General features: G+C 41.4%; 1 protein-coding gene across 17 annotated transcripts in view; it reads right to left on the reverse strand.

Moving 5' to 3' along the window:
• Positions 1–433: 433 nt before the first annotated feature.
• The window catches only part of PORCN (porcupine O-acyltransferase), a 28,827-nt gene continuing 1,729 nt past the window's right edge, over positions 434–27,531 (reverse strand). For 7 of the 17 annotated variants that reach the window (XM_087956716.1, XM_087956718.1, XM_026676338.2 and 4 more), the window contains 14 exons: positions 25,772–25,916; positions 24,366–24,558; positions 20,975–21,018; positions 20,432–20,613; positions 18,316–18,446; positions 16,596–16,610; positions 13,080–13,094; positions 12,862–12,987; positions 11,318–11,418; positions 9,526–9,602; positions 8,162–8,225; positions 7,129–7,214; positions 6,180–6,290; positions 434–4,404 (listed from right to left, as the gene is read on the reverse strand). In XM_087956716.1, coding sequence (XP_087812842.1) covers positions 4,303–4,404; positions 6,180–6,290; positions 7,129–7,214; positions 8,162–8,225; positions 9,526–9,602; positions 11,318–11,418; positions 12,862–12,987; positions 13,080–13,094; positions 16,596–16,610; positions 18,316–18,446; positions 20,432–20,613; positions 20,975–21,018; positions 24,366–24,558; positions 25,772–25,916 — 1,392 coding nt within the window. In that variant the 3' untranslated portion in view covers positions 434–4,302. The remainder of the gene's footprint in view (positions 4,405–6,179; positions 6,291–7,128; positions 7,215–8,161; positions 8,226–9,525; positions 9,603–11,317; positions 11,419–12,861; positions 12,988–13,079; positions 13,095–16,595; positions 16,611–18,315; positions 18,447–20,431; positions 20,614–20,974; positions 21,019–24,365; positions 24,559–25,771; positions 25,917–27,531) is intronic. The other 10 variants (XM_026676339.2, XM_087956720.1, XM_087956724.1 and 7 more) reach the window with 2 other exon arrangements.

The raw sequence follows: 27,531 nt of genomic DNA on the forward strand, positions 1-27,531 counted from the left end.
TGGTGAATGAGTGCTGATAGCAGCTATTTTCAAATATTTTTCTTGCTTGCCTGCTATTTATTTTAATTTTTGTGTTTAATTTTTGCATTCAGAGTATCACTGGCTTTATCCTATTCGGTATTATCTGCTGTTCAGAGTCACTTGCTGAAATAGTAATTGTATAAATTGATTAAACAAATAAATAGCACTTGCATATCCTGATGCCAAATAACTCTTTTAAAACAATAATTTCCTATTATTCATTGCCAGGAATAGGAAAGATATGCCCTAAAGAGCTTCATTTCCTGGCTACCATTTATTTAAGTGTAACTCTTCTTCACTAGACCTCCACTTGCCTTTATTTAATATCTACACTTCATACCAGCCTTTTCTTCAAAAGGAAAACATCAACAGTCTACGTATAAAAACATGTAAAACACCAGAAAATTGCCCATGTGTTTCCACTGAATATTTATTTTATAAACAAATCAAAGTCATTTTAAAAAAGAATAGCCAGTCATTTTTTAATAGTCTACCTATGGTCCATAGCATTTTCTACCTTACCTAGACAAGGGGCAGAAGATACGTATATCCTGGATTTTAACACTCTGGTCCACAAAGAGACTTGGAATGGAGCTAGACTGTATTCAACAAGGTCTTGATTCCTCCAAAACCAAAGAAGAATTAGCAGATAAAGAAATGCTAAAAGGGATCAGGATCCAGGGCTTTAAACAGCTGGATGGAAGAAAGAGGCTCAACATGCACCAGTATCAAACAAAAACAAGCATTATCTGCTGAAATATATTCTCTTTGACCTTTTTTTTTTTTTTGCATCGGGTTGCACACTTATTCTGCTGTGCCCTTACAGAGACAAGGAGTAACAAGGTGATCAAAACTCAGATCATCATGAGTTTTTTATTGTTGTATTTTGGCTGGTAAATAAAAATTGTGGGAAGACACCTTAAGTCCAACATTCTGCGGGACATCTGGAATGGGAGGAAAAACAAATACTTCCATTTGTAGTTGGGGTGTGGGTCACTTTTTCACACATGTACTTTTAAAAATGGCAGCACACATAATAAACTATCATGTTACGTAAAGAGTGATAGCTTCTCACAAAACCATTTACTTTCAATGTGCTAGGAACATATATTGTTGCCCAGTAATGAGTCCAATGCCATGAGTGTGTCTCACTTGTCCTACCTGAACCGATTCAGCTAGTGACTTTACAAGACCTCCAGAACATGGCCTTTCAAACTTTTATAAATTCAAGCATTATTTTTTAAATGGGAGAAAATTCCATGTGCAGCCTATCGCATTTCTTCTCATGAACTGAATTCATTCTGGCCTGTCGATATTAATATCTCCTATGCCAGGGGTAGGGAAACTTGGCTCTTTTATCTCTTATGGACTTCAACTCCCAGAATTCCTGAGCGAGCCATAAAAGGTTCCCCATCCCTGGCCTACTGGTTTTTCAGTTTTTGGGGAAATTAATTTTTGACTTGAATGGGACATATGTCCTACATTTGTATATTAAACAGTCCCATTCAGGTCAAAAATTGATTTCCCCAAAAACTGAAAAACCAGTAGGCCAGGGATGGGGAACTTTTTATGACTTACTCAGGAATTCTGGGAGTTGAAGTCCATAAGGGATAGAAGAGCCAAGTTTCCCTACCCCTGTCCTATGCTGTCTGAAATCACAGAGCCCAAGAAGCCTATCTCGGCCAGGATGTTCTGCAGGCTAGTCCTGCTTTATGGATGCCTCATGAGGTAGAAGAAATGGCACTGTTCCAGGCTGCATTGGATGATGCGTACCCCACCACTTTAAAAGGGCAGCTTATCCCCTGCTGGGTTCATTTCTATTATTTCAACAGTATGTGCAGTTTAAAAACCAAGAGCAGCATTTTCAAAAGGGACACCTTTCCTCATCCCTGGAGCGGTCCAGTGCCTTCTACCACCTTCTTCTGCTGGGCCTGCAAATGGAGATAACTGAATTCCGTAGTACATGTAATCTTCAACCTAGGGTGGCTGTCAGCAACCCGCGGCTCTGGAGCTGCATGCGGCTCTTTGGGTCCTCTGCTTTGGCTCCCTGTTGGGTGGGTCCTACCACTGGCTGGCCCCGCCCCTCACCCTCCCCTCTCAGTCACTCCTCACCTGGCCTGAGAAGGTAAAACACAAAAAACAGAAATGAGAGGGAGGGAGGGAGACCCATTTCCCACAGAAAACACTGGGAGCCATAAAACCTGGGTAAGCATGGTGGAAGTGGTGTCATGTGACTGGGTGGGAGTGATGTTGAGTTGGCCACATTCACCCAGGTTTTGTGGCTCCTGGTGTTTTCTGTGGGAATCGGGTCCAAATGGCTCTTCGAGTGTTTAAGGTTGCAGACCCACTGACCTAGGATCACAACTGGGACCAGATTTTCCTTTGCTAAGCCAGGTGGTTGTCAAGTAAGTCGTGCCCAATTGTATAACTTTCTTTGGCCGTGGCTGTTAAGCAAATCGCTGCCGTTAAGTGTTTCAGGTGGCCATTAAGCGAATCCCATTTCTCCCATTGGCTCTGCTTGTCAGAAGCTGGCCACAAAGGTCACAAATGGTGATCTCATGACCCCAGATTGCTACAACCACGTCGGTTGCCTAGCGCCCAAATTTTAATCATGTGACTGTGGGGATGGTATGACAAGTTTTAAGTGTTATCAGTTTTAAGTCATTTTTTTAATGCTGTTGTAATTTTGAAAAAAATAAGAAATGAAGGTTGCAAGTTGATGACTATTTGTCCAGTGTAAAAGGCTTGTCTGCATTTAGCTTCCCTTTCCAGGAGAAGAGAGTTAGAGAACTGCTCAATGTTCCAAATTTCCATTATTAGGTATTGTCCATGTTGAACATTCTGATCCTGTGGTTCCCAGTCGTGATCTTGCCTCCCTCCCCCTTGGCAAAAACAGGTTAAAGGTTCGTTCTTTGCTCCAATGACAGGGTGGTACTTCTAACAGGAAGTATACAGCTTGTATGCATTTCAGGAGAGATCCTGCCATGGGATTATCGGTGCGTTGATGACAAAGGAAACAACGCAATCCTTAGCTTGTAAATACTGTGTAACAGAAATTGGGGAATACTTCCTCCACTCAAATAAGCTGTTGGTCTTTTTATAAAGACAGGAGGGTAACATATGTCAAGGCACGATGGTTCTCCTCTCCCTGTCCTCCTTTTTTTAAAACCCTTAGTGGGCACTTTATTCACAATATATTCAACTATGGAGCAAGCGTTATTCCAGATTAATTAATCCAAATCAATTGTATGCTATTACTAGTGCAGTTTAAGCTTCTGTGCAGAATTTGACACTGAATTAAATATCTGAGCAGGCAGCTACACTCTGATTTTAAAAAACGCTGCCAGTTTCTGCCCCATCATCACAGCGGATAAAAATTGAAATGAACAGGAATTCCATAGATTCAGATAGTGAACATTTCAAACGGTTCAGTTCTCCTTGAGGGTTATCCCTAGTTAGAATTGCTTGTGCTTCTTTCCAGTCTTTCCAGCCCTCTTCGCCTTGGCCTCAACAATGCTTCTGCCATGATCGTCTGAAAAATCCAAGAAGCAAAACAGAGAAAGCTACTACATCTACACAAACTGCCCTATTTATAAAGATAATCAACAGCATCTTCAATGCTGTTTAAAGCATCATGATTCCCACTGGCTAATCATCAGACTTTACACCAAAGACAGAATTCCATAAGGAGTAATAAGAGGTACCTCGGAAGCAACGGGTGCAGCTCCCACCTGCAGCCACTAGAGAGCAAAAAGAGGCAAAAAAAACATGCAGTAAAAACAATTCAGAGGGGAGGGAAAGTTGGTGCAGTTTCTTCAATTACCACTAGAGGGAGTGTTAACAAGGACCTGGCAGGAGCCAGATTTTCCTCAAAAAGGTACAAGAGGTATAATATCTGAACTGGCAATCTGGTACCTTCTAGATAACAACTCCTACAAGCCCCAGGAAGCCAATGGAAGAATATTATAGATATTGTAGTGCAGACCATGTTGGAAAAGGAAGAAAAGGCTTTTTAAAAATAGGTATTCAGGAAAATACTGTGGTACTCGACCAGCCTTTTCTACATGGGACGCATGTTCCTCCCCTCTTTAGGGCACACAACTGAACTGCTGGGGAGCCCCTTCCCTCCATCAGCATCCCAGAGAAAGAATGAATAAGTCAATATGCATGGCACTCAAGTTGATGGTGGGCATCCAATGTCCTTGAAGGTGAGGAGTCTTCAGTTCTGCCTCTCCACCCATCCCCTGCTCCATCTCTTCAAGTTCACATGACAATCCTGCTTCAGCTGATGAGACGATAGAAGACCCAGCACCCGAAGGTCACCCAGTGGCTGGCCCAGCTCAACTCAGACCATTTGTTGATGGTGTAAGACATGCCGTAGCCCTAGAGGGAAAAGCAGCACATCAGCCAAGTCAGATTCTGGCACAGACAACTCTTGACGGTGGGGAGGCTTTCATTCAGACAAGGAAGAGCTTAGACAATCTCCTTTCAAATAAATACGCAGGCCTAGTCTTTTGTCACAGCCAAGTTGGTAGTTGATCTACCTCCAGACTAACTGGAGATGATGGCCAATGACGTTCAGAAAGGCTGAGCCTTGCTTAGTGGGATTTTCCCTTTATTCCATGATTGCACTGAGGGATTTCCTTTTTCTGTCATTGCTCTCGCTGTTAGCAGGTTTTTTTTAGTTTTCATCCCTCAGGATAATTAAGATACATTTCAACAGGCACCAGCAATACTTAGTGCAGTCTTATGCAAGTAATAAACAAAGATCCGATTATCTGATTAACATCAGCATCCTTAATAAATGCTTGTTTCCCCATAGCTGGTTGCCATAAGCAAAATTAGGCCAAATAAAGGTGTCCCCTTCCATGAAAACGAAGTTGGCCATTGGGTGTGTGGGGATGGGGTGAGGAACAAACTTTCAAGATGAGACATTGGAGATCATCTTATGAGTGAACCACTGCAGAAAGGGAGAAACACTTAGTTCAAATAGAGGTACTCTGTGCTCCAATATGCACAAACAATGCTCTAAACTGAACATTTTTAACTCAAGCAGGTGACCTGGTGGCAATAAAAAGGTTGACAAAAGCACTCCATTTCCTCCCCTCCCTTTTAAATTATAGGCATTTGTTGTTGAACAACCACATGTTCAATGATCCTTTGAAATCACAAAGGAGCTGAACAAGGGGAACTTCGGGTGATCCTTAGTTATAATGGCAGCTCTTGCAACGTGCCCAGCAGTCACAGGATCACCATTTGGGCACCCCGCAACTAGCTCACAGTTACAACCTTGCACCCCACAACTAGCTCACAGTTACAATCTAAGGCTACGTGACTGCCATTTGTAACCTTCAACTGCTGGCTTCTGACAAGCAAATTAAATGGGGAAAGTGGCAGGGAGTTGCAAATGGCAGTCACATGACCGTGAGGATACTGCAGCTCCATGAGGTTCACCCAACAGCAGCAGCTGGGGCTGCGGTAACTGCAGTTGTGATGATTGACATTGCACTTTACAACTGTGTCACTTACACAGTTCAATTACCATTGGTTAAGTGAGGTCTACCTGAACCTGTCTGTGGTCTGGATGATGGTGATGATCTCCACCATTTCCCAATACCATCTTTGTCTGCTCTACCACAGTGTGGCAAAGGCATATTGCTTTCCTTCTGATTTGGCTTCAGACATCACGAGAAAGGCAGATCAGAGATGATTCCATGTCCCTCTGAATTTGCAGGAAAATTTCACGAAGTCCTGGTGGACGGTCCCTAAACTTGCTGTCATCCTCATGCAGATGAGATGAGATTAGCTGTTGTATGGCACATCCGCACGTTATTAGATCAACTAGGTTAAAATAAAGGGGTGGAAGGGTCTCTCAGATAATATTGGCAGTTGTTTCATGACCACAATTGGGACTGGGAATAATTATTAAGCGAAGTGGTTACTAAGTGAAACCTTAACTATGTTATAATCTCACTTCAGCTTTCCTTTACTTCACAGACCTGCAAAGGTCATAAATGCAAAGACTGGACACAAAGTTGATTGTTCATCAGTACATTTTTACCTGTACATTTTTTGGGGACTCCTCCCAAAAATATGTCCAATACGGGTATGACATAAAACTTCTATTCTGCCACTCACCGCTATCCTGGATAGCTCACCTGTTCTTCCATAGTCTCATCGGCATCCATATCAAATAATGAGCCTAAGTAGGCCAAGTGGAAGACAGCGAGAGCCCCAAAGAGCACGTTGAGGAGACGAACCCAGAGATTCTGTAGTAGCAGAAGCATCAGAGGTTCAGTCCAACTGTAAACGGGCAGAAATTCACCCCGCCACTCCCCACCCACCAAGAGAAACAGCCTAGTCAAGAGGCTTCATATAAGCAGCAACATGTTGCCTTGTTATATCAGGCTTCAATGATCTACAGACCCAAAAGCTGAAAGAGATTTCAGGATCAGGAAGGCCGGATCCTGCTACACCAGGGTTCTGCAACCTGCAGCTTTGGAGCCACATGCGGCTCTTTTGGCCCTCTGCTGCGGCTTCCTGTCAGCTGACCCCACCACTAGCTGGCCCCTCCCCTCCCCGTCATTCCTCACCTGGCCTGAGAAGGTAAGGGTGATGGCAGGGGATGGAGACTCGCTCAATATTCCAGAGCAGGAGGTGACTGGATGGGAGTGAGTGACATCAAGTTGGCCACGCTCACCCAATCACACTGGTTGTTAAATTATTGGCTCCCAATGTTTTGTTTTCTGTGGGAAGTGGGGAATGGCTCTTTGAGTGTTTAAGATTGCAGACCACTGTGCTAGACCCAAGGTACAATCTTTGGCACAATCAGTTGAGGCTGCAGGGGATAGGGTTGACACAAGGATTAGACAAGGCCAGAGTCAGAAGTGGGTAGGGATTCTTTCACTGACATTCTGCTTTTCCTCTCTTGTGTACTGGAGAGACAATGAGCAAACGAAGTATAAACCCATCTCTTGCAGATGTGTTGTAGAAACCAAGGGCCATATGCAGTCCTACAGTGTCAAAGTTGCACACCTCATGCTAGAACATTATTCTCGCATTAGGTGTAAAAGCATTTCATCCCTTGAGATTTCAGCATATACTTACCGTGCTGTTCCGATGTGAACATCCTGGTTGACACTTCTTGGAGAGTATACAGGCATCAAAGATGACAGACAACCTCTTTCTGAGAACTAAATGGAAATCAGGCAAGCAAAATGGTGCTCAAAGTTGTCCAAGATTTAGCTCTTGACTCTTGGTTTGCTTAACTAAGAAATGTTTGCTTCAAACGAATTTCCTATATTGGGATTCAATGCAGCATTCCAATTTGTTATCTGCAGTGACAGCAGCTTTAAATATTCTTTGCCTCCCAAATGAAGGAGAGAAAAATGCAAAACTTAAAAGTTTGCCACAGGGTGTACAAGGAACTGCAAAATGGCATCTGTCATTAGATCATTTCAAGACAGTTAATTATAGATCTTGTTGGCTTGTGGTCCAGTATGATATACGAAGGTGCTGAGCTAGAAACCAGGAGATGGTGAGTTCTAGTACTGCTTTAGGCATAAAAGCTGGCTAAGTGACTTTGGCCAGTCCAGTCTCAGCCCATAGGGTGATTGTGGGGAAATGGGAAGCATGAGTATGTTTGCAGCCTTGAGATAAAGAGATGAAAAATTAGATAAAAATCTAACAATAATTATCAGGGGATGTTTTTCTAAAGACAATGAAAGTTGCTACATGGCATCTGGCAACTTCCTAACAGGCTGGTTTTTGTGATGATGGTGCCCACATTAAAACTGTGAGGAGTGAGCATTACTATCACATTGTTTAAGTGCCGGCTGAAAATTTACTTGCTGATCAAAATCTTCCTAGTATGAATGTTAGGAGAATGATTTTTCCCATCTTTTTAAGGAATATGTTTCACTGGATGCTACCTTAATTCTTAGCTATTATATTCTTATTTTTTTAGTTTTTATTTGTTAAATTTATAATGCTGTGCGGCTATTGTTTACAATAAAAGCAACAATAAAATATATAAAACAGTATTTTATCTGACATGGCTTTGGCATAGCAACCAGACAATAGAGGAGGGAAAGGGAAGCAGACAACCTCAGCAGGAGAAAAACAGCAGTGAATTACTCACCGTGTTCAATGTAAGTGATGAAGCCAAGCGACAACAACACAGCAGCCAGATGGAAGCTCAGACCCTAAAAGAAATGAGATTGTAGTTAGGACAGCCATCTCTAAGCCCCTTTGCACAGGTAGATGCAGAGAACAACTGCCAGGACCACTGATTTCTCAAGACGCCACATCAAAACTGGACAGGAATTCTTCTCATATGAACAGATCTCGCCCCCCCCCCCGCCCCCAACAAAAAGGAAATAACCTGGAAACACAGGAGAAGGAAGAACAAGTTTGTCAGAGGTGCCCCAACTTTGTCCTTTAATTAAGAAAGACCCTCGACTCCATTTGTAATGAAAGGTATACTTTTACTAAAAGTCAAGTGGATTACAGTACAGCAAAGCCAAAACTGATGTTTGCACACCAAACTTTCCTGGTTAACTTTCCCTGTCCAGTTCCTTCCCCTTGCTAGTCCCTTATTGTCCAATTCTATTTGAATACATTGTTTTGGTAACTGTCTCTTCAATGGGGGCTGCACTTTGACCTTTGGAAAGCACGATGAACAGTAGTTCCCTCCTCCATATTGGCTCCATTATGGCAGACTGAAGCTAGTGAATGCAAAGCTCAGGCCTATGATGGCAGCTCTGACAATGTTAAGGTCAGCTGAACGATACAAACAATACCCTATTTTGTTCCTTGGCTTGTTACAATCTGCCGTTCCTTTGGTTTACTGATTTTGTTCCCCATTTGGTTGATCAACAAATGATACAAAGGCCACTAGAGCTTCTCCAAACACGCAAAGTAGGGCCAGAGAGGTGGGGCAAGAGTCTGGAGCAGAGCAATATGGTCTGAGGAAAGGTGAAGATCCACCATAGTGAGCCAGGCCAGAGCACTGAGGAGACAGTGCAAAGAAAACTCCCCTGGTAATTGTGAGGCAGGGAGGAAATTTTATTGATCCTCTGAGGAAATAAATCTGCTGTACCCTGAAAGCTCCCATAAATCCAACCTTCACATAGTTGACATGCCTTTAAGAAAGAACCTGGTCAAAGGTTCTAGAGAGAGTGCAAGAAGGAAATAGCAGACTTTACTCCAAAAAGGGATTTATTTATGTATTTATTTATTTATTTGCTTATTTCCAGCCATTCTATCTTGCTCAATCTCTCCTAAATATTACCTGACTTACTTCTTACTGCACGTATGGGGAGATGGAACAAGTAACTAGATGATGGAATTTGTAGGTCATTATATAATGATGCACTGAGATCTCCTCACAGTACATGAATTTGACAACATTTAAGGCTTGGCATCCAGATTTTTAAAGATTTGTTCATGCTGCCAAAGATGCAGAAATGGAATATGGGAATGAGTTTATAAAGGGATACTCACATGTAAGAGGGCACTAGCTGCATAAGTTACAATGATGGCCGAGAAGGTCCCCAATTTCAAGGAGTTCTTAAAGACATCTGAAATAGATGGAATTGGTCACCTGAGTCATTTTTCTTGTCCTCTCCAAAAACTCCAGGCCATTGTTCCAATCATTAAGGAATTATATGTCCAGATCCTCTATGAGACTGAACTATTAGCATCCTTTTGAAAGCTACTGGTATCTCTCAAGCCATCAGTTTTCATAAAAACATTGCCTCTGAATAGTTTCATTCCATCTAATGGTTTCTTGTAGCCATGGCCTTTGTGATCTTATTCAAGCTGCTTAAAAGCATGTATGCTGATGGCCATCACGTTTTTGGTAATGAGTCCTGAAGGTTAATTATGCCTTGTAATGATTATTCCCTATTTCTGGCTTGAGGATGTTGCTGATCAAGAACTGACTTCATAGGAGGCCCTGTATCTCTTGACACAAATTAGCAAAATAGACAATTATTTGGCATTTGTCAAAAATTAGCTTTAGCTATATATTTTTTACAGCTGTATGATTAGAATCCCATCACCAGTAATGTAGGTTTGTGTGTGTGTGTTGCTTCTAGCATGCAACTTCACAGTTCCCCACGTGCTGCAACAGACACAGTCCTACAGAAGCAGACTTCTCAGAAGTGATTCTAAAATCACGTGTGACATCTAGAAAGGCAGCCCCACAGCTTCAGACCACGTAAGTGAGGGGCAAAATCCAATGAACATAATAAATCAGTAGAGGTAAAAGCTAGTAAGCACGGCTCACAGTCCATCTTCTGTCACACCAATCAAGTTATCCATTCTTTAAATCACAACTCCAAAATTGTTATCACTCAAAGTGCAATTGTTTAGACTTGGCTTAACGTATGATCTCAACCATTTATAAACCACAGTGAGAGCAGAAAGTGCATATGATCCTGACCAAACTGTGACTGAATCAACCATCTCACTGCAATTCACTTAGAAATGTCTGAAAGTCTATACCAGGAGTGTCAAACTCAAGACCTGGGGGCTGCATCCAACCCACGGGGTGCTTAGATCTCGCCCTCGGGGCAGCCCTGGAAATAGCGAAGGACTGGCCTGTCTGCTTCTGTGAGAGAAAATGGGCTCCCGAGCTCTGTTTTCAGCTGCCACAACCTCCTGCAACTCTCTGCCTGTGAAAACGGAGCTTGGGAGGGCCATATGTGCAAGAGGTCGTAGCAGCTGAAAACAGATCTCTGGAGCCCGTTTTTGCTAGCAGAGCGCTTGGGCCACCACAGGCACCCCTGAAACGAGTGATGTCGAGTTGGCCACGCCCACTCTGGTCACACACACACCCCAAGGTCAAACACAACCGTGATGTGTCCCTCAGTGGAATTGAGTTTGACATCTCTGGTTTATACCTTCAACTTAAAACCATCCCTAGTCTACCTCTGCACTTACCGAAAGATGCATAAAACTAGGAAGCATCTTGCCTAGCTTTTCTTCATCCTGTTTTTTTAGATTATTCCCATCACCCTCAGCCCATATAACCATTATTGAAACCTCTTAGTAATAAGAGCAGAACGAAAAGCTAGAACAGGGCTGCCAAACTCACCACGTACTGGCTGCGCCCATGCCCAGTTTAGTGAAGAAGAAAATTTTTGGCCATACGTCATGTGACGGTGCGAGTTTGACACCCCTGAGTCAGAAATATGACCTCCTCTATCTGATGGAGTTTAGGCACAGGATTTTAGGCACAGGCACTTAAAGCTAAGTGTCCTAAAGACAACACAGATATAAGCATTCTCACAGGAGTTTAGCCATCGTGACATTGGTAGGTTCCAGCTGGTTACCACCTCCACCATAGAACGTGGCAACTCCACCCTCACAGGACGAGACACTGTCAGGTCCCTAAATAGGAGAAATGAATCAACAATTATTTGGGGCAAAATGCAGAGAGGATCAGGTGGGCAGTCTATTTCAACTTATGGACTACCATCAAGGACCTACTGAGCTAGAATTGTCCAACTGGCATATTTAAAAAGATGTGAAGCTCCTAAGGTCTCTTCTATTTTAGCAGGAACTTTAGAAATAGTCTGATGATGGCTGTTCCAGGAAAGTGGCTTGAATATAAAAATAATAATAGGTTACAGAATCTGGAGCAAACAAGGTATTTGTTTTAAAAATAGGAATGAAAGAACCCAGCTTTGTGGTTCCCATGGAAATCACCCCTAAGTATCTCAAGAACAGGTAAAAGAAACAGGTAGGCAGCCTTTTTCAACTTATGGACTACCATCAGTCTTCTGAGGAGCAATGATTACGTAAGTGAGTGCACCAAGGCCAACTCAATTCTCACAACCCTGCAGTTAACTGCAATTACTGCAGTTGTCTGAAGTGGTGTAGAGTTTCCTGCCTAGGCATGGGGTTGGACTAGAAGACCTCCAAGGTCCCTTCCAACTCTGTTATTCTATTCTATTCTATTCTATTCTATTCTATTCTATTCTATTCTATTCTATTCTATTCTATTCTAACCTTATAATCAATTGATTTTCAATTTTGAAATACTGCATTATTCATTAAATATGCATTAAGCAACAAAACTATGTTTATAATTAAGCAGGCAATATTGTTCTGTCAGTCCTTGGTTGCCCAATTAAATTAACATGGCAGAATTTTTCAGTAGCTTCCATAACCTGAAGAATAATGATTTTAGTGAGAGTGGATGCTCCTGGTATTTTCACTGCTGGTAAGATTAAAAGGGATGAGATTAAGTCACATGTTTTCTCTTAGTGTAGATAAATGGGGGGGAGGAGGAGTCCAAAAAAATGATGCCGCATAACTAAGGGGTGACTGGCATGCAAAAGGTAGATAAATAGACAAATGTAAAATTACAGGAAGATTTCAATTAAATATATGAAATTTGCATGAAATTGATTGTGAATAAGTATCATTTTAAGGAATCAGTGTTCTGCACTTTCTTCTGACTTGAAAGAAAACCACTGTGGGAAAGGACACCTTGGAGCAAAGAATATGTAATATTTTTTAATATATATATATATTGCCTACAGGAGTCATGCACACTACCTTAAGCTCATGGGAGAAAAGCTGAGAGAAAGATCAAAAGTCGACTAGGAATAAAAACAGTAACAAATGTAAGAGGATTACCAGCATCTCAAAGAAAAATGATCTTTTACTTCATTCCTAAAAGATATCATATTAGAAGCTTCCTCCAACTAGGCTTTTCATATATATTTTAATACATTTCCAATTTGCCTACTTTGTTCCCAATTGTGCTTTGAGAATTTGAAGCTTATAAGCAAAGGATTCTAGGTGCCATCTTCCACCCCCTCTTACCATTTCAAATTCTCCTTTTCCTCTGTAAAACCTGATCCTGCCAGGGTGGCTGTAGTCTCAGACAGAAAGCTCACAAAGTAATTGCTGAAATGGAAGGAACTGGCACTCTCATAAGCCCTGAGCCACCTGCACATAAGAAGAGATGAGAATTTAGAAACCCGGGAAATAGTTGCACACCCAATTTTCCAAGAGAAGTTTAAGGCCCCATGGAGACTTACCTCATTAAAGTACTCCTGGCATGCACAAGAAAGGAAAGAAAAGGAGAGAAGTCAAACAGAAAACAAGTAAGAAATAAGTTAATACACTGGTTAGAGACTGTTGTATGTATTGGCAGTTTGTTAAAGTGCCTACGTGAATCTAGAAAGGAAAAAAAGCAATGTTATAGTTGCAACCCACACACCTGCAAAGTATTTTTAAACAATAGATGAGGAAATAGATGACGAGGAAAAACAGATGGATTTAATGGCCCCAGTTTGTCCCTTCATAAGCTATTTAGCACGAAAGATTAAAACAAATTTGCATGCTGGTGCTCATTTGTCATAAATCACACAGGCCTCTAAATTATAGCCCTATTCTCTAAACAAGGCCAATTCTTAAAAAGGCAGAAATGCATGCAAGCATTGAGCTACCTCTGGCCAAATTGTAGGTTTCAGTAAATCTCTAAGTGAACAGAAATTGTACATGGAACAAAATGAAACATAATAGTCTTCTGCAAATTTGAGTGCAAACTTACTATTTATATGGCATTACTTACACGTAGAAAGAAAATAGCAAACGTAGTAGGTGCAAAAGTTGCGTTCAGAGTTTGTAATGCTCCTTTGGCTGAAATAATAGCTTCCAAACATTTCCTATAGCCAGCTGAGAATCTTTCCATTCTTGCCACTGGAATTTCCTCCAACCTTATTTGCAGAAGAACTGAGAAATATTCCTAGATCTGCTTTCATTCATTACATGTTTGAGATCTTCCCCACAGAATCTACCTATCAATGTTTAATGCCACATGCATACTTATTTCTATCAGCTCTGCCTTAATAGACTTCGTTCATGATGCCAGACTGCAATATGGTGAAGTACAGCTGTTGAAGGTAGGTAAAGGAGTTCCTGTGGATTTTACTCCACTAAGTATAGAGAGTAATGCTCATCTCTGTTTCAAGGCCATTGAGCCAGCACTGTCTAAAGACATTTCCATTGTCATGTAGCCAGCATGACATCACGGTACACTGTTACCTTCTCACCAAAGTGGTACCTATATATCTACTCACATTTGCATGCTTTCAAACTGCTAGGTTGGCAGGAGGTGGGGCGAGAACTGGAGCTCACCCCATCAAGTGGCACTTGGATCTCGAACTTGGGCTGCCGGCTTTCCAGCCCAACAAAGCCCAGCATCTTAACCCCTGACCCACCACACTGTCCTTATTGCTGTCATAGGGAGAGGATGAAATTCAATTGGCGGGAAAGGAGGTGCAAAGCACTTAGACTATCTGGTGAAATCTGCAACTGATTTAATCCACAAGAGTTCATGCAAGTCAGCCAGGGCTATGAATTTTAACTCAAATATCTTCTACTGGTTGAATAGTTCATTTACCTCAGAAATCTAGAATTGGGTCCTCTGGGATAATCTAACCTTCCCTACCAAGTCATGTTATACCATTTGAGATATACTAGAAATTTCCTTGTCTCTCTCTATTAAACTTTCCTAGGACTGTCTAGATTCAAGACTCATCTCCTGATCTACATAAAAACTCACAAAAACCTACTGCTCCCACTTAAAACTAGAAAGGGGCATTTTGGGGCAATTATGTGTCAAGATCACTCCTGTTTGACTCAGCTTCCTTTTTTTTTTTTTTGCTCTCATTCTAATTACTCTTGCCTTTCTCTTCCATGCTCTCTTAAACAAAAAGCAATTGTTTTTTTTTTTTCTCCCTCCTGGCAAGCTACCCATTGATTAATTTTTGTAGAAAACTCTGCATTAGAGCCATTTCCTCTTCTGGGCTAGACTAGGCCTGATGGATCAGGGGTGGAGGTTCTATGCTGATTTTAAAAGAATTAATTCTGGCTAGGAAGAAAACCAAAAAGGCCTGATCCAGGCTTTCCACTGCATCTCTAATAGTTTCTCAGCCAGAATTGGGCATAATGGCAATTGCAGCCAACTGCACCTGGAGATACATAGCTGAGGAATCTATTTATTTTTTAAAAAATATACAATATAGCCCTTTTCACCATACATGTAATCCTTGATTTACAACCATTATAGAATAGGAAAATCTGTCAGTAAACAGTGTGATTGTAAAGCGAAGCATGATGAGGCAGCCAATTTTATGACCTTTTTTTCCACAGTTATCAAACACATCATAGTGGTCATTAAGTGAGTTGCAACTTATGACCTTATCTGCCGGCTTCCCAATGATTTCGCTTTTCAGAAGCTAGCTATCAAATTTGAAGATGGAAATTATGTGACCATGGGACACTGCGACCGTCGTAAATGTATGATGGTTGCCAAGCACCCCAATCACCGATTGCTGTGAGGACCAGTCATCACTTTTTTCCTCCTAACTTTGAATAGTTGCTAAACAAATGGACATAAGTCAAGAGCTGCCTATTCTTCACTCTTGCTGTTTTCTTGAAAGTAAACAAGTCAAATTGTAGATTTTTCCAGCTAGGAAATAGCCTATGAATATGAGCAGAGATGGATTAACACTACATGCTAATTCCAGTCATGGAATCTATTGAAGTAATGACTCATGGAATCTATTGAAGTAATGACTCTTAACTAATGTTTGGAGAAATCAGGATGTTCCGTGGTATAGAAAGTCACCTGGATTTTAAACTTGTTATACACTTCACAGGCAAAGTAGCTGCTGTTAAGGCACTGACTTCTGAAATATATTCCAACTGGTATCTTGTGTCATGGATCCCAAAGTTAGGTTCCAGTGTCTTACTTCCAGCACCCATGAGGTGGCATTTCTTTCTCAAGAAACCAATGAAGTTCCACATGGATCTAGAGTCCATTCTGGAGTGTATGCTTTCAGCTGAGCAACCTGATCTCTAGTGAGAAAGTCTTGTGGCTTGACTAATCATCTGCTTTTTTGCTTTCCAATAATAGCTGCTACGCCAAGAATGCACCTATTTCTTTAGTTTAGGGCTGGCCATATTAGGTGGATGAAGCATAAATTCACCTCGGTAGGCTATTTGGAGCTTCCCAGTAAAAAATGTCTTTCAAATTTTACTAATGTTCTAAGGAATTGTGATAGCATGCTAAGAATAAAAAATAATTGTTTGTGTCCACTGATTGTTTTCAGATTTTTGTCATCACACTATCCAATATGACAAATTGTCAAAATTGGCTGTTACGTAATTTATATAACACCTCTGCAATGGAGGAATTGAACCCTTGAATGGCTTCAAGGTAATAAGGTAGACCTATACATACTGATAGAGCAAAGCAACCATAGGAGGTACTAATGCAGAAATTTGTCTACAGGCCACAGGAAAGTTTAGAGACCTCTGAAGATATATTGTGTCACATGATTAGCCCTAATGACTTGATGCCAATGTACAAGACCACAATTGCTGGGACACAAACATCTCTGACATAAGCTTGAAAGAACTCTCATGTTCCCAATAAAGTGACACAACAAATGGAGATGTAGACAACAGTCATATAGATGTCACGAATTGTGAATGAGATGTCTGACCAGGGAAGAATCCAACTACTATCATCTAAGTCATATTACCTGCTTCTGCGCTTCCTGTCACGAGGGATATGATCCCAATGAGAGAAAGTAAGGGAGGAGAGAGAAGGATTAAACAAAGTTAAAGTTGATAGAAAGTGAGAAGAAAGGAGTTCATTTAAGTCACTGTACATTCTGAATTGTGGTTTTCTGGAAAAAGCACCTCCTGAGAAAATTAAATACATGCGGGAAAAGTATGACATGCACAACTTTTCCGCATGCTGTTGAAAGATGCCACATTTGTTGAGCTTCTCTTGACTTCTCAACTGTTAAATCCAAAATGTGAAGTCACCAAACCAGAGGCCAACTGAGTTCAGTGAATTACAATTTCCAGGATCTCTTCCTGTTGCTGGCTGGCATTGATGAGAGTTCAGCCAATTCTGAACAATCACAATTCCTTATTCCTGCATTAAAATGTTTCAATATTCCTTGGATTTTCTGTTTCATGCAGTGTAGGATTATACAATATTCAAGTATCAGAACTACAAGCTTCAGTGTCGTTCTTATCCACTTTTTCTTATGATAAGATAAACAAGATGTGGTTTAGAAATACATGATCAGCATAGATAAAATCTAACTCCTACAATTTAATTGTAGGAAATTGCAAGTGGATTTGCTGTAGCCTGAGTGTTCCCATAGACAAATGCTCATCTTTCTAACACAGAATTATATTTAATCTGATGATGAAAGTACAACATAAGCCATTAAGAACCCTCAGCTGGAGAGAAAGATTTCCTCTGCCCTAATCAACTTAATGTATTTTTTTTTTGCCTGAGGAAGCACAATGGTAAATAGTGCTTTCCTCAAATCATTTTTCACTTGAGACACAATATCCAGCAAGAATCACTACTTAACGGTAAAGAGAAATGCTAAGTTAAACAGCTAACAATCTGCTTTTTCTTTTTTTTTCATCAGACCCAAGATCAGGACCTGAGGCACTATCCCAATTTGTCTAATAACACATATCGCAATAATCTTCAAGTGCATGATGGACACCCTATTAAAAACACACTGACAGTAAGAGGCCTCTCAGAACATAGTGGCATATAACCTTTTCCCCATGCTGTTGAAAGGTGCCACAATTGTTGAGCTTCTCTTGACCTCTCAACTGTAAAATCCAAAATGTGAAGTCACCAAACCAGAGACCTACTGAGTTCAGTGAGTTACAATTTCCAGAATCTCTTCTTAATAACACTCCTTAAACAGTACTTTTTAGAATGAAACTGGAGGGATTAAGGTGGGCTGCTACTTCCAATCTAGCCATGTAGAGCTAGTAATCTGCACAAAACTGAGCTGACATTTCAAAGGCATAGTTGTACAATTGATTCTACTCCATTTCTTTTTATCCAGGGCTGATGGCATCATAAAGCCAACCCCAAAGTAAGTCAAGGGGATACTAAAAATCCTTTTAAAAATATTAAAAAATATTTAAAAAAATATTTTAAAAATATTTAAAAATATTAATCCCAAAATGTGTCTTGCCACAGCTAAAAATCCAAAGGTATTGCTGGAGCCATTAACTAAGGTAAGAAACTTCAAAACATTTCATTTTAATATTTCTCAGGGTTTTTTTCCTAAAGTTTTACTCGATTTTTAATTCAGAATTTGGTGTTTGAAAACTCCTTTAGCTCTGCTGGCATGCTTCGTTAACAAACTCATTTCCAGCTGCGGGAACATATGGGAAATTGAAACTTAGAACATCAATTCAAAGCAAGGCACTTACTTCCTAAGTTGCTTGTAGCTGTAGAGGGGTATGAAGTATGAGAAGAGATAGGGAGCCACACAGGTGGACATGATGAGGCACACAAGGCAGAGGAAGAAGCTCAGAAAGACCTTCTGAAACCAGGAAAAAGTCTATGTGGAAAGAACCAAAACCAATTATTATATAATGAGCATCCTCTGTGTGGATTCCAGTTGCTGTAGTTCTTCATTCACATGCATCTCCATCAGCTACAAAGCAGTCCCCACCATTTTATGTCCAGCCCCATGCATAGATGCAACAACCTTGATCTGATTCACAGGATCCCTTCCAAAATTAAGCTCCAATAGAAGGAGGAGATTACTGAAGAGGTGGGAAGACTGTTTTAAACTTCAGTGCAATTGCAAAATTATATAAACTAATACTCTAATATAAATGAAATTAAAATTGAGTACTGCTATCATGGTCTGTGCAGTGGTGGGATTCAAATTTTTTTACTACCGGTTCTGTGGGCGTGGCTTGGTGGGTGTGGCAGGGGAAGGATACTGTAAAATCTAGAGGTGGTATTTGCTGGTTCTCCGAACTACTCAATATTTCCACTACCGGTTCTCCAGAACTGGTCAGAACCTGCTGAATACCACCTCTGGGTCTGTGGGAATGACTTTGGGAGATGAGGGGTAGAAATGCTGCCTAGAGAATGATCAGCTAAAAGGGAGGGGAGCCCACAGCTGAGAAATGGGCAGAGAAAGAAACTTAGAAAGGATCTGCCCTACCTTATCAGGCAGTAAAGAAAGATAGTGGAAGATTTGTACCTTCAGACTTGCAAGTCTGTTTAAAAAAAACAAACCTTACAATAATGTAAAGTTGGCTCATCTTGTGTGTTTTCTATCTGGTCTACTTGGGTGGCTGATAATTGTCTAGAGCAGGGGTGTCAAACTCAAGGCCCGGGTGCTTAGATCTGGCCTGCAGGGCTGCCCTGGAAACAGCAAAGGACCGGCTTGTGGTGACTTCTGCCAGCGAAAGCAGAGTTTACGAGGGCCACGTGTGCCCCCCCCCCCGACCTCCATCTTTGCTGGCAGAGGGTTTCAGGAGGCCTTCACAGCCAAAACTGGAGCTCGGAGCCCATTTTCACTGACAGAGCACTTGGGCCACCACAGGCACCCACCCCCTGACACGAGTGAAAATATACTGGCCATATCCACCCTGGTGACGCCCCGAGGTAAAACACAACCCTGATGCGGCCCTTAATGAAATCGAGTTTGACACCCCTGGTCTAGAGATATTCTAATGGGGGAGTTGGCATATAAATAAATGTTTGAATAAGATTTAATTATATTTTAAATCAGTTCACTTCCATTTAATTGTGAGCTTCTTTATTTCCTACTTCTTAGTCCCTATCCACCTAAGTTTCGCAATGGGGCCTTTAGCAAGTCACTCAAAGACTGAGTGCATCCCCCCCCCACCCCAAAAAGGTGATACAATCCTCTCTTAATGGAATGAGCCATATCAAGCTGAAGAGGATGAGCTAGAGCAGGGGTGTCCAACCTTGGCAATTTTAAGACTTGTGGACTTCAACTCCCAGAGTTCCAGCCAGCTTTGCTGGCAGGAACTCTGGGAGTGAATCCACAAGCAAATTGCCAAGGTGACACCTGAGAGAGGAAGGGTTGTACTTTAGAGAAATACTTCATGAACGTATCTTTGAAGGTTTGGAATAGTGTTCGACATTCCACTTCACTGTTTCTCCTCTACATAAGAAACACTGAAATATGTAGGTAGAATGATATCAACCTAATCAATAAAACTATGGCTGCTTCTATTCTGGTCAATGAAAGAAAACAAATAATCAGTTAATTCAAATAATCATTTCATAAAAATAACTGTAGTATGGTTTCTATAAAAAAAATAATAGAGGTCCTTCATTCTCCATGGCCCAAATCTTTCCAATTATGAGCTTAAATAGAAAAATTAAAGAACTCTGTCATGGCTTGATTGTTTGCAACTATAGGAAGCCCGGAGAAAAATGCCCAAGCTGAAGGTGTCACTTTTAATAAATCTTCGAAGTTGAAATGTGGCCCAGTCTTTCCCACCAACCAGAACTTGCCCACCACACTGTCAATAATAGACACTGGAGTTCACTCACTATTTTCCTGCTCTCTACAGCCTGCAGATAGGTGCGAAAGCGGAACCAGGGTCCAAAAATAACAGTTCCGACAAAGTAGATATACCCCATGAACTCAACTGGGGACGGAATGGTTGGTACCTCGCCCCGGTCCAGATCAAAGCCCAATGATACAGCCTTCATTGCCACAATCATCTGGGCACCTAGTGGTAGAAATGAGAGAGCAGGTCAGTGCTGACATTCTTAACAAGCAGCTTAAAGAATTTGTTGCCTCAGAGTAGAGTTACCAGCGCAAATTATTTTTCTTTAGTCCAGTGAAGATTTTCAGATCCAATGGGATTTACGAATGGAAGCTCATATAATAACAAAAGCATCATTCTTTCTAATAACAACTCAGTTTATAAGCCTTGATAGAATTTCCTAGCTGTAAAGCTATGAATGCTATACATGCTGAATAATACTTTATGCGTTTGGAAAGGCAGCACTTTCTTTCAATACACAGATTTTCTGATACACCTTGTCACATTAAAACCAGAAGATATGCACAGAAGATCTGTCACTTACCTCTCATCTTGTGCCAACTCACAGTGTCTACCATATGCATCTCTCTATAGAGGAGAGAAAAACAGGAAACAATATATATATTGTTTGCTATCTTTTCTATCCCTAAGATCCATATAAGTTTCAAAATCCTCTTCTTGCTGAACTTTCCAATAAAAAGGAATACATTCATGTCAAAGGGCTGGGTGAATTGCACCTGATTTCAGGAATTATGCTACTATAACTTGTTTGCTTTCCTTAATCTCTGGCTTTTTCACTCCAAAATTTATGGAATCTTCCAGTAATTGCTATGATGTTATTTATAGTAACAGTAATCCAGTACTGCCCAAACTAGAAAGACGATTGAGAAAATATCTACAGACCCTTCACATCCTGAGCATAAACTGTTTCAATTTCTCCCCTCAAGATGCCACTATAGGGCATTGCATGCCAAAAGAACTAGACACAGTTTCACCCGCCCCCCATGCCATCACTTTGCTAAATACCTAACTTCCACAGCACTGTCTTATGCAGGGGTGGAATTCAAATTTCTTAACTGGTTTTGTGGGTGTGGCCTAATTTGTGGGTGTGACTTGGTGGCCATGTGACTGGCTGGGTGTGGGTTGCTGGCTGGGCCCACACTGATCCAGCAACCAACGCCCAGCCAGTCACATGACCGCCAAGCCACACCCACAAATTAGACCATGCCCACAAAACCAGTTGTTAGATTGGTGGTCACGTGACTGGCTAAGCGTGGCTTGGTGGTCACGTGACTGGGTGGGTCAAAAGATAGAAACTCACTTTAACAATGCTCTTGGAGCAGGGTTGGACTAGATGACCTCTGAGGTCCCTTCCAGCCCTTGTTTGCTATGCTGTTTCAAAGCATCCTCTGAAGCTGCGTCTGGTGCCAGGGTTTGTGGTCCTTCCTTCCTCTTCTTTTTCTTTCCCCACCTCCTCCCTCCCTCCCTCTGTCCATTCATCCATCCATCCATATCTCATTCACATTCCTTTCCCTTCCCTCCTTCTCCCTTCCCTCCCTTTCTTTCTTTCTCCCATCCCTCCCTCTTTCTTTTTCTTCTTTCTTTTACGAGAAAGAAAGAAAGAAAGAAGAAAGAAAGAAAGAAAGAAAGAAAGAAAGAAAGAAAGAAAGAAAGAAAGAAAGAAGAGCTACCATGCATCTCTATGCTATTCATGGTATATTTTCAGCTGGAACCTCTTTCTACTTAAACCAGGGGTCCCCAAACTTGGCAACTTTAAGACTTGTGGACTTCAACTCCCAGAATAGCTGGCTGGGAGTTGAAATCCACAAGTCTTAAAGTTGCCAAGTTTGAAGACCTCTGACTTAAACCTTAGTACAACACTCAGATATTTAAAGCCATTAAACATCTTGGATTAATATTGAAACTTTTTGCATACTTGTACTTAAACAGAAATAATTTTGTTTTAACACATATGGCTTCAATTCTAAAGCTATTTTTTATGAAGACCAAGTCAAGAAAAGGAGATTGGAAACAAAGCAAAGGTTAACCTTCTCATTATTTCTAACCTTTTCTAAATGACAAGTAGAAGTGAGCCTTTCTACTTGCCATTTTATTACCAAGAATTTACCACCATCTTCAAATTGAAGAGTTGCCTTCCAACAACAAAAAAAACACAAGTTTGCAAACTGCCTGAATGGTAACCCAGCACATAATTTTGTATGTTAAATATCGAACCACAAAGGGGAAGAGGGAAAAATATTTGTGAGAAATATCTACTGTGTTTTTTGCTTGTCAAATTTAAAAGGCCATTGGACTCCATAAAGGTTGTGACAGCAATAGAAGTAATGAAGGCAGCAGCTAGGCAAACTGCTGAATAGTCTGAATTATGCTTTGGAAATTGTGTAACGCATGCTCTGAAATTGAGCAAATGGATGATACCTAAAGGTAAGCTGTTTTCGACAAAACCCACTCTGAACTTACCACACTAAGCCTGGCATGAAAAAGCAGAGCAACTTGCTTGTTTTGAAGAGGAGGATATGGAATAAAGAAAGAAGATTGGCTCCAACAGTTTTAGGAGACTGCTTAGTTTTGTTTACCTAGAACATTCCCAACTTAGTAATCAATACTGTATTAGCACCAAATGTTCTTTTCGCTAAACACTGAATCCAGGCATACTTCCTGCAGCCTCCTAGGCCCAAAACAGAGCCTCGCAAGTCTCCTAGCAGCAAAAGCAGGTTGTGAGGGGGCCCAACATTTTGGGCCTAGCAAGCCTCCCTGGAGCCTCCTTGTGAAGGATCAGATGATGGGATGTATGTACAGAGGAGGCCCTGGGTGTCAGAGGAAGGGTCATTTGTGGAGATAGGACCCAGGTGTGGCTGGAACGGACATGAGAGTGAGGAATACAAATTCTGATAAAACATTTTCTCTGGTCTTCATTTCTTCGCCTTAAGCAGCCTTGTTCCTTCCTGTCTTCTCTCTACAGAAGGAGGGCAGGTCACAGAGGAGTGGCGCCGGTGCTGCCTCAGACAAAGTTAAAACTGCTTTTACTTGAATCAATCTTGGCTACTTGGCTACTTATTGTGCTCTCCAAACCACAAAAAGTCAGAAATCAGGACATTCAAGTAACAAGAATGCTTATTAGTATGAATACTAATGGTTTCAAGGTATTTTAAATGTTGGCCCTTTCAGGTTTGGAAAGAAATGAAATACAAATCTTTGTAAAAATGCAGCTTGCGAGTTTGGAAGGAGCTAAAATGATAGTTTATGTATGGATACTAAGAACGATTGTGTCTTAGCTAGCTTGTTTAAAGTATTATTTAGATAAGTCCAGTTTTTCTGAACCTGGCAATCTCCAAATATTTTGAATTATAATTCCATAATTCCCAGACAGCAAAACTGAAGATACATTTAACACATCTGGAGGACACTATCTGGCACAGAGACAATTTAACCTACTATTCTCATCAATCTGGCCATCAAAAAAATTATAAACCTAAATATCAGCAATATAGTCAACTGTCCCCCACCTTTGCGATTACTATCCTGGGGATTGAGCATCATGTGGTATGGGTAGGTTAAGTTTGCAGAAGTGACCTTTTTAATACAAAAAATAAAATGTGGTATTAAAACCTAAGGATTATTCAACTTATTTTTATTTGGACAAGTCTAGGTAGTTTGAGTGGCCTCCACTCATGAAGTAGGTAAGCCTTGACAATGGGGCTGGCCAAAACAGGATAAATACAGTACCATGTGCATTCCTGTAACCAACTTCCAATGGTTAAAGACACCTGTTTACCTTGTGCTCCCTTATGAAATGTGTCCCCTTATTGACTAGTCTTTCTGTTGGCCCAACATACTATGAACTAACCCTTTCCCCATGAATTGCTCTTGGCTGTATCAGCCTTTTAATTATGCTTCTCACATTCCTCACTTACCCCATAAGCAAATAGATGAGGATGGTGATGGAGAGCAGAACTCCACGCTGGGTTGAGTGGCGACACAGGAATAAAACCAGGTAGCACAAGAGGCTGAGGAGCACAACCCACACCATCTGCAGCTGAAAGAAGTGGTAGAGGGCATAGAAGCCACTAGCGATGGTGCTCAGGTGCTTAACATAGGATGGTAGAGCTGGAAAAGAAGAGGTGGGGAGCTTAGATGAGAGAAAGAGAAGCTCACCATGGCTGGCTTCACCCAACACACCTAGCCATAACATGGAGTGTCTGTGTGTGAGTATTAGCATATGATCTCAGTTGCTGATGTTTGTGAACCAAAGCTTATTGCAGGGAATGGCAATTTCTCCAGGGTTGGAGGCTTCCCCAACCACCTGGACACCACTGAAGGTTTTCTCATAGTAACAAAATGCTGTCACCGGAAAGATCCATTCATCTCTTTTTATGCTGTTTTGGGAAGGGTGGGTAGTGGAGGTGGTGGTGTTTGAAAGCAAGTAACTCAGAGTTCCACCCTTAAATAATCCCTCAGATCTTTAAAAAAAGTTTCCCGATTATGCTGCTGAAATTTCAAGTTATATGGGGAATTAAAAGTGGAAAGGGAAGTATTTTGTCTCCCCGAGTCCTCCAATCATTCCCACTCCTACTGGGAGGGACGGTGGCAAAAAAACAGTACTGGGAAATCAATCAATATGACAGGGATTGGGAGAGAGGACCAAGCTGTTCACCCCAGTTTATCACGAACCTCTTCAGCCATGATGGATTGTGGGAAAGCAACCATAATTTTACAGCAGAAGGCAAGGCAGGCTGAGGGAATAAATTGGAACTTGACCACTGTCTCAATTCTCTAGAGGCTACAAGGACTGCAACAGCTGCTATGTACGACAGACAGGCAGAAAGTAGCAGGATGCCTCCCCAAATACTAACTAATAGTCAGAAAACATGACTAAAACTCCTGCAAAACTATCAGCCTTTTTGAACAAGTCAACTCCCAAAAATGTTAGGGAATTCTTGGAAGCTTGGCATTCAGGTAAATCAGCCATCAATAAACATACCAAGATAAATCAAATTTACATACCATTCAAAAAGGACAATTAAAAAAAGGAGGAAACAAAAAAGGCTGGAACGTATCCACTCTAGCAACCAACATTCAGATAAACAGGGATCAACACTAGACAAACAATAAAAAATACCCTAATCAATGAACCGCCAAAGAGAAAACTACATACCCCTGCAGAGCAAAGTATTCTATATAAACAGGCTGCAGTCCCCACACTTATTCACACTGATGATGTTATCTAGTTGGATAATGAAATGTTTGCAAGCAAAAATTGAGCTGGAAACTAGCTAAATCAATTTTATCTCACATGTATGCAAACTGAGCCCCTACTTACATAACCTCCATAGGAGACGGCAAGCTAGACACAAGAGCAGCAGAGTCCAAACCTGTTCAAAACCCTGCTGAGCAGTTGGCAGCACACAACTGCTCAACAGCTGCTGGTAAAACTCTTCCCGTGTAAAGGTGGCCATGGCCCCAACCTGGAAAGACAAAGAAAGAGATGTGGGGCAAATATCCTGGAGGAAAGGATCTGGAGGAAAGTCAAGATTATTCTGAAACATATATAAACATATATAAACCCAAAGCTCTTAGCTCTGGAGGAAAGTCAAGATTATTCTGAAACATATATAAACCCAAAGAATAAAAAGTCTGGAATAAGATACACCAAGTCCTGTTCTTAAACTGGGATAATTGTAGTTGAAAGAACCTCCCTCTACTAGGAGAATGATTGAAGTTTCAGGACATGCTTACACAAAGATAAAAGGTTTGTCTATAGCAGGGTCCCCAACCGCCGGTCCGCGGACCGGTACCGTCCGCGGAACAAGTCTTACTGGGCCGCTGGTTGCTGGGCGCGCCATCTTTTGGTAAAAAGTGCTTCCGGAAGCTTTTCCGGGTAGAAAGCTCACCGGAAGCACTTTTTCATCAAAAGATGGCGCCAACGCTTCAGGTGAGCTTTCCGGGTGAAAGCCATTTCTACCCGAAAAGCTCACCAGAAGCGCTGGCGGCGCCATCTTTTCGTCAAAAAGATGGCGGCGCCCAGTTGATGCCGGTGCCGGGCGCGGCGCCCAGCTGATGCCGGTACCGGGCCGCGGAGCCCAGCTGATGCCGGTACCGGGCACGGCGTCAAAAAGGTTGGGGATCACTGGTCTATAGAATGCTTATTTGTGTTTTATTTAACCATAATTTTATTAAAGCCAACTTTCTGGTTCTCATACAGCACACTGAATAATACACCAACCAACCACACAAGCTGGATTGATATAACATACTACCTACAGCAGGGTTATGCTATTTGTGGTTCAATGCATGGGTGAGCCCAGTTAGGCATGCCAAAGCATGCCAAAGCCAGCCAGTCAACAGGTCTAGAACCCATGTAATCATGTACAATTGTCTCAGACACACCTGCCATCTCAATGCCACAATGTAACCCAATGTTCCCTTCTGCAGCTATCGCTTCCCTTTGGTTTTAGAACTGTAGATTTGAAATAGTCTAAGTAGTTTGGAAATCCAGTCTAAGTATTATCTTGCTCTGACAACACTAAAAGTAGCTTAGCAGAGATGAGTATGGAAAACATATAGGACAGGGGTAGGGAAACTTGGCTCTTCAACTCCCAGAATTCCTGAGTGAGCCATAAAAGGTTCCCCATCCCTGGCCTACTGGTTTTTCAGTTGTGGGGAAAATCAATTTTTGACTTGAATGGGACTGTTTAATATACATATTATATATTTATATGTCCTACATTTGTATATTAAACAGTCCCATTCAAGTCAAAAATTGATTTCCCCCACAACTGAAAAATAGGCCAGGGATGGGGAACCTTTCATGGCTCGCTCAGGAATTCTGGGAGTTGAAGTCCAGAAATGATAAAAGAGCCAAGTTTCCCTACCCTCGATATAGGGTAACTACAGCAGCAAGGTAGTGTTTCTCATTCTTAACACTATGGTTTGTTCAATCAGTCTCATTTTGTACACAACACATGCTGAACCATTAACTATGCAAGCTGAAATCACAGAATACAATGAATTAAAATGTGATTTGTAAGTTTATGGTATTGTAGTGATACAGTCCAGTGGTGGGATTCAAATATTGTTGCC

Source organism: Notechis scutatus, chromosome 2, assembly GCF_049901735.1.
Source record: "Notechis scutatus isolate UNSWTSFEM ecotype Mainland chromosome 2, rNotScu1.2, whole genome shotgun sequence".
NCBI classification, from domain to species: domain Eukaryota; kingdom Metazoa; phylum Chordata; class Lepidosauria; order Squamata; family Elapidae; genus Notechis; species Notechis scutatus.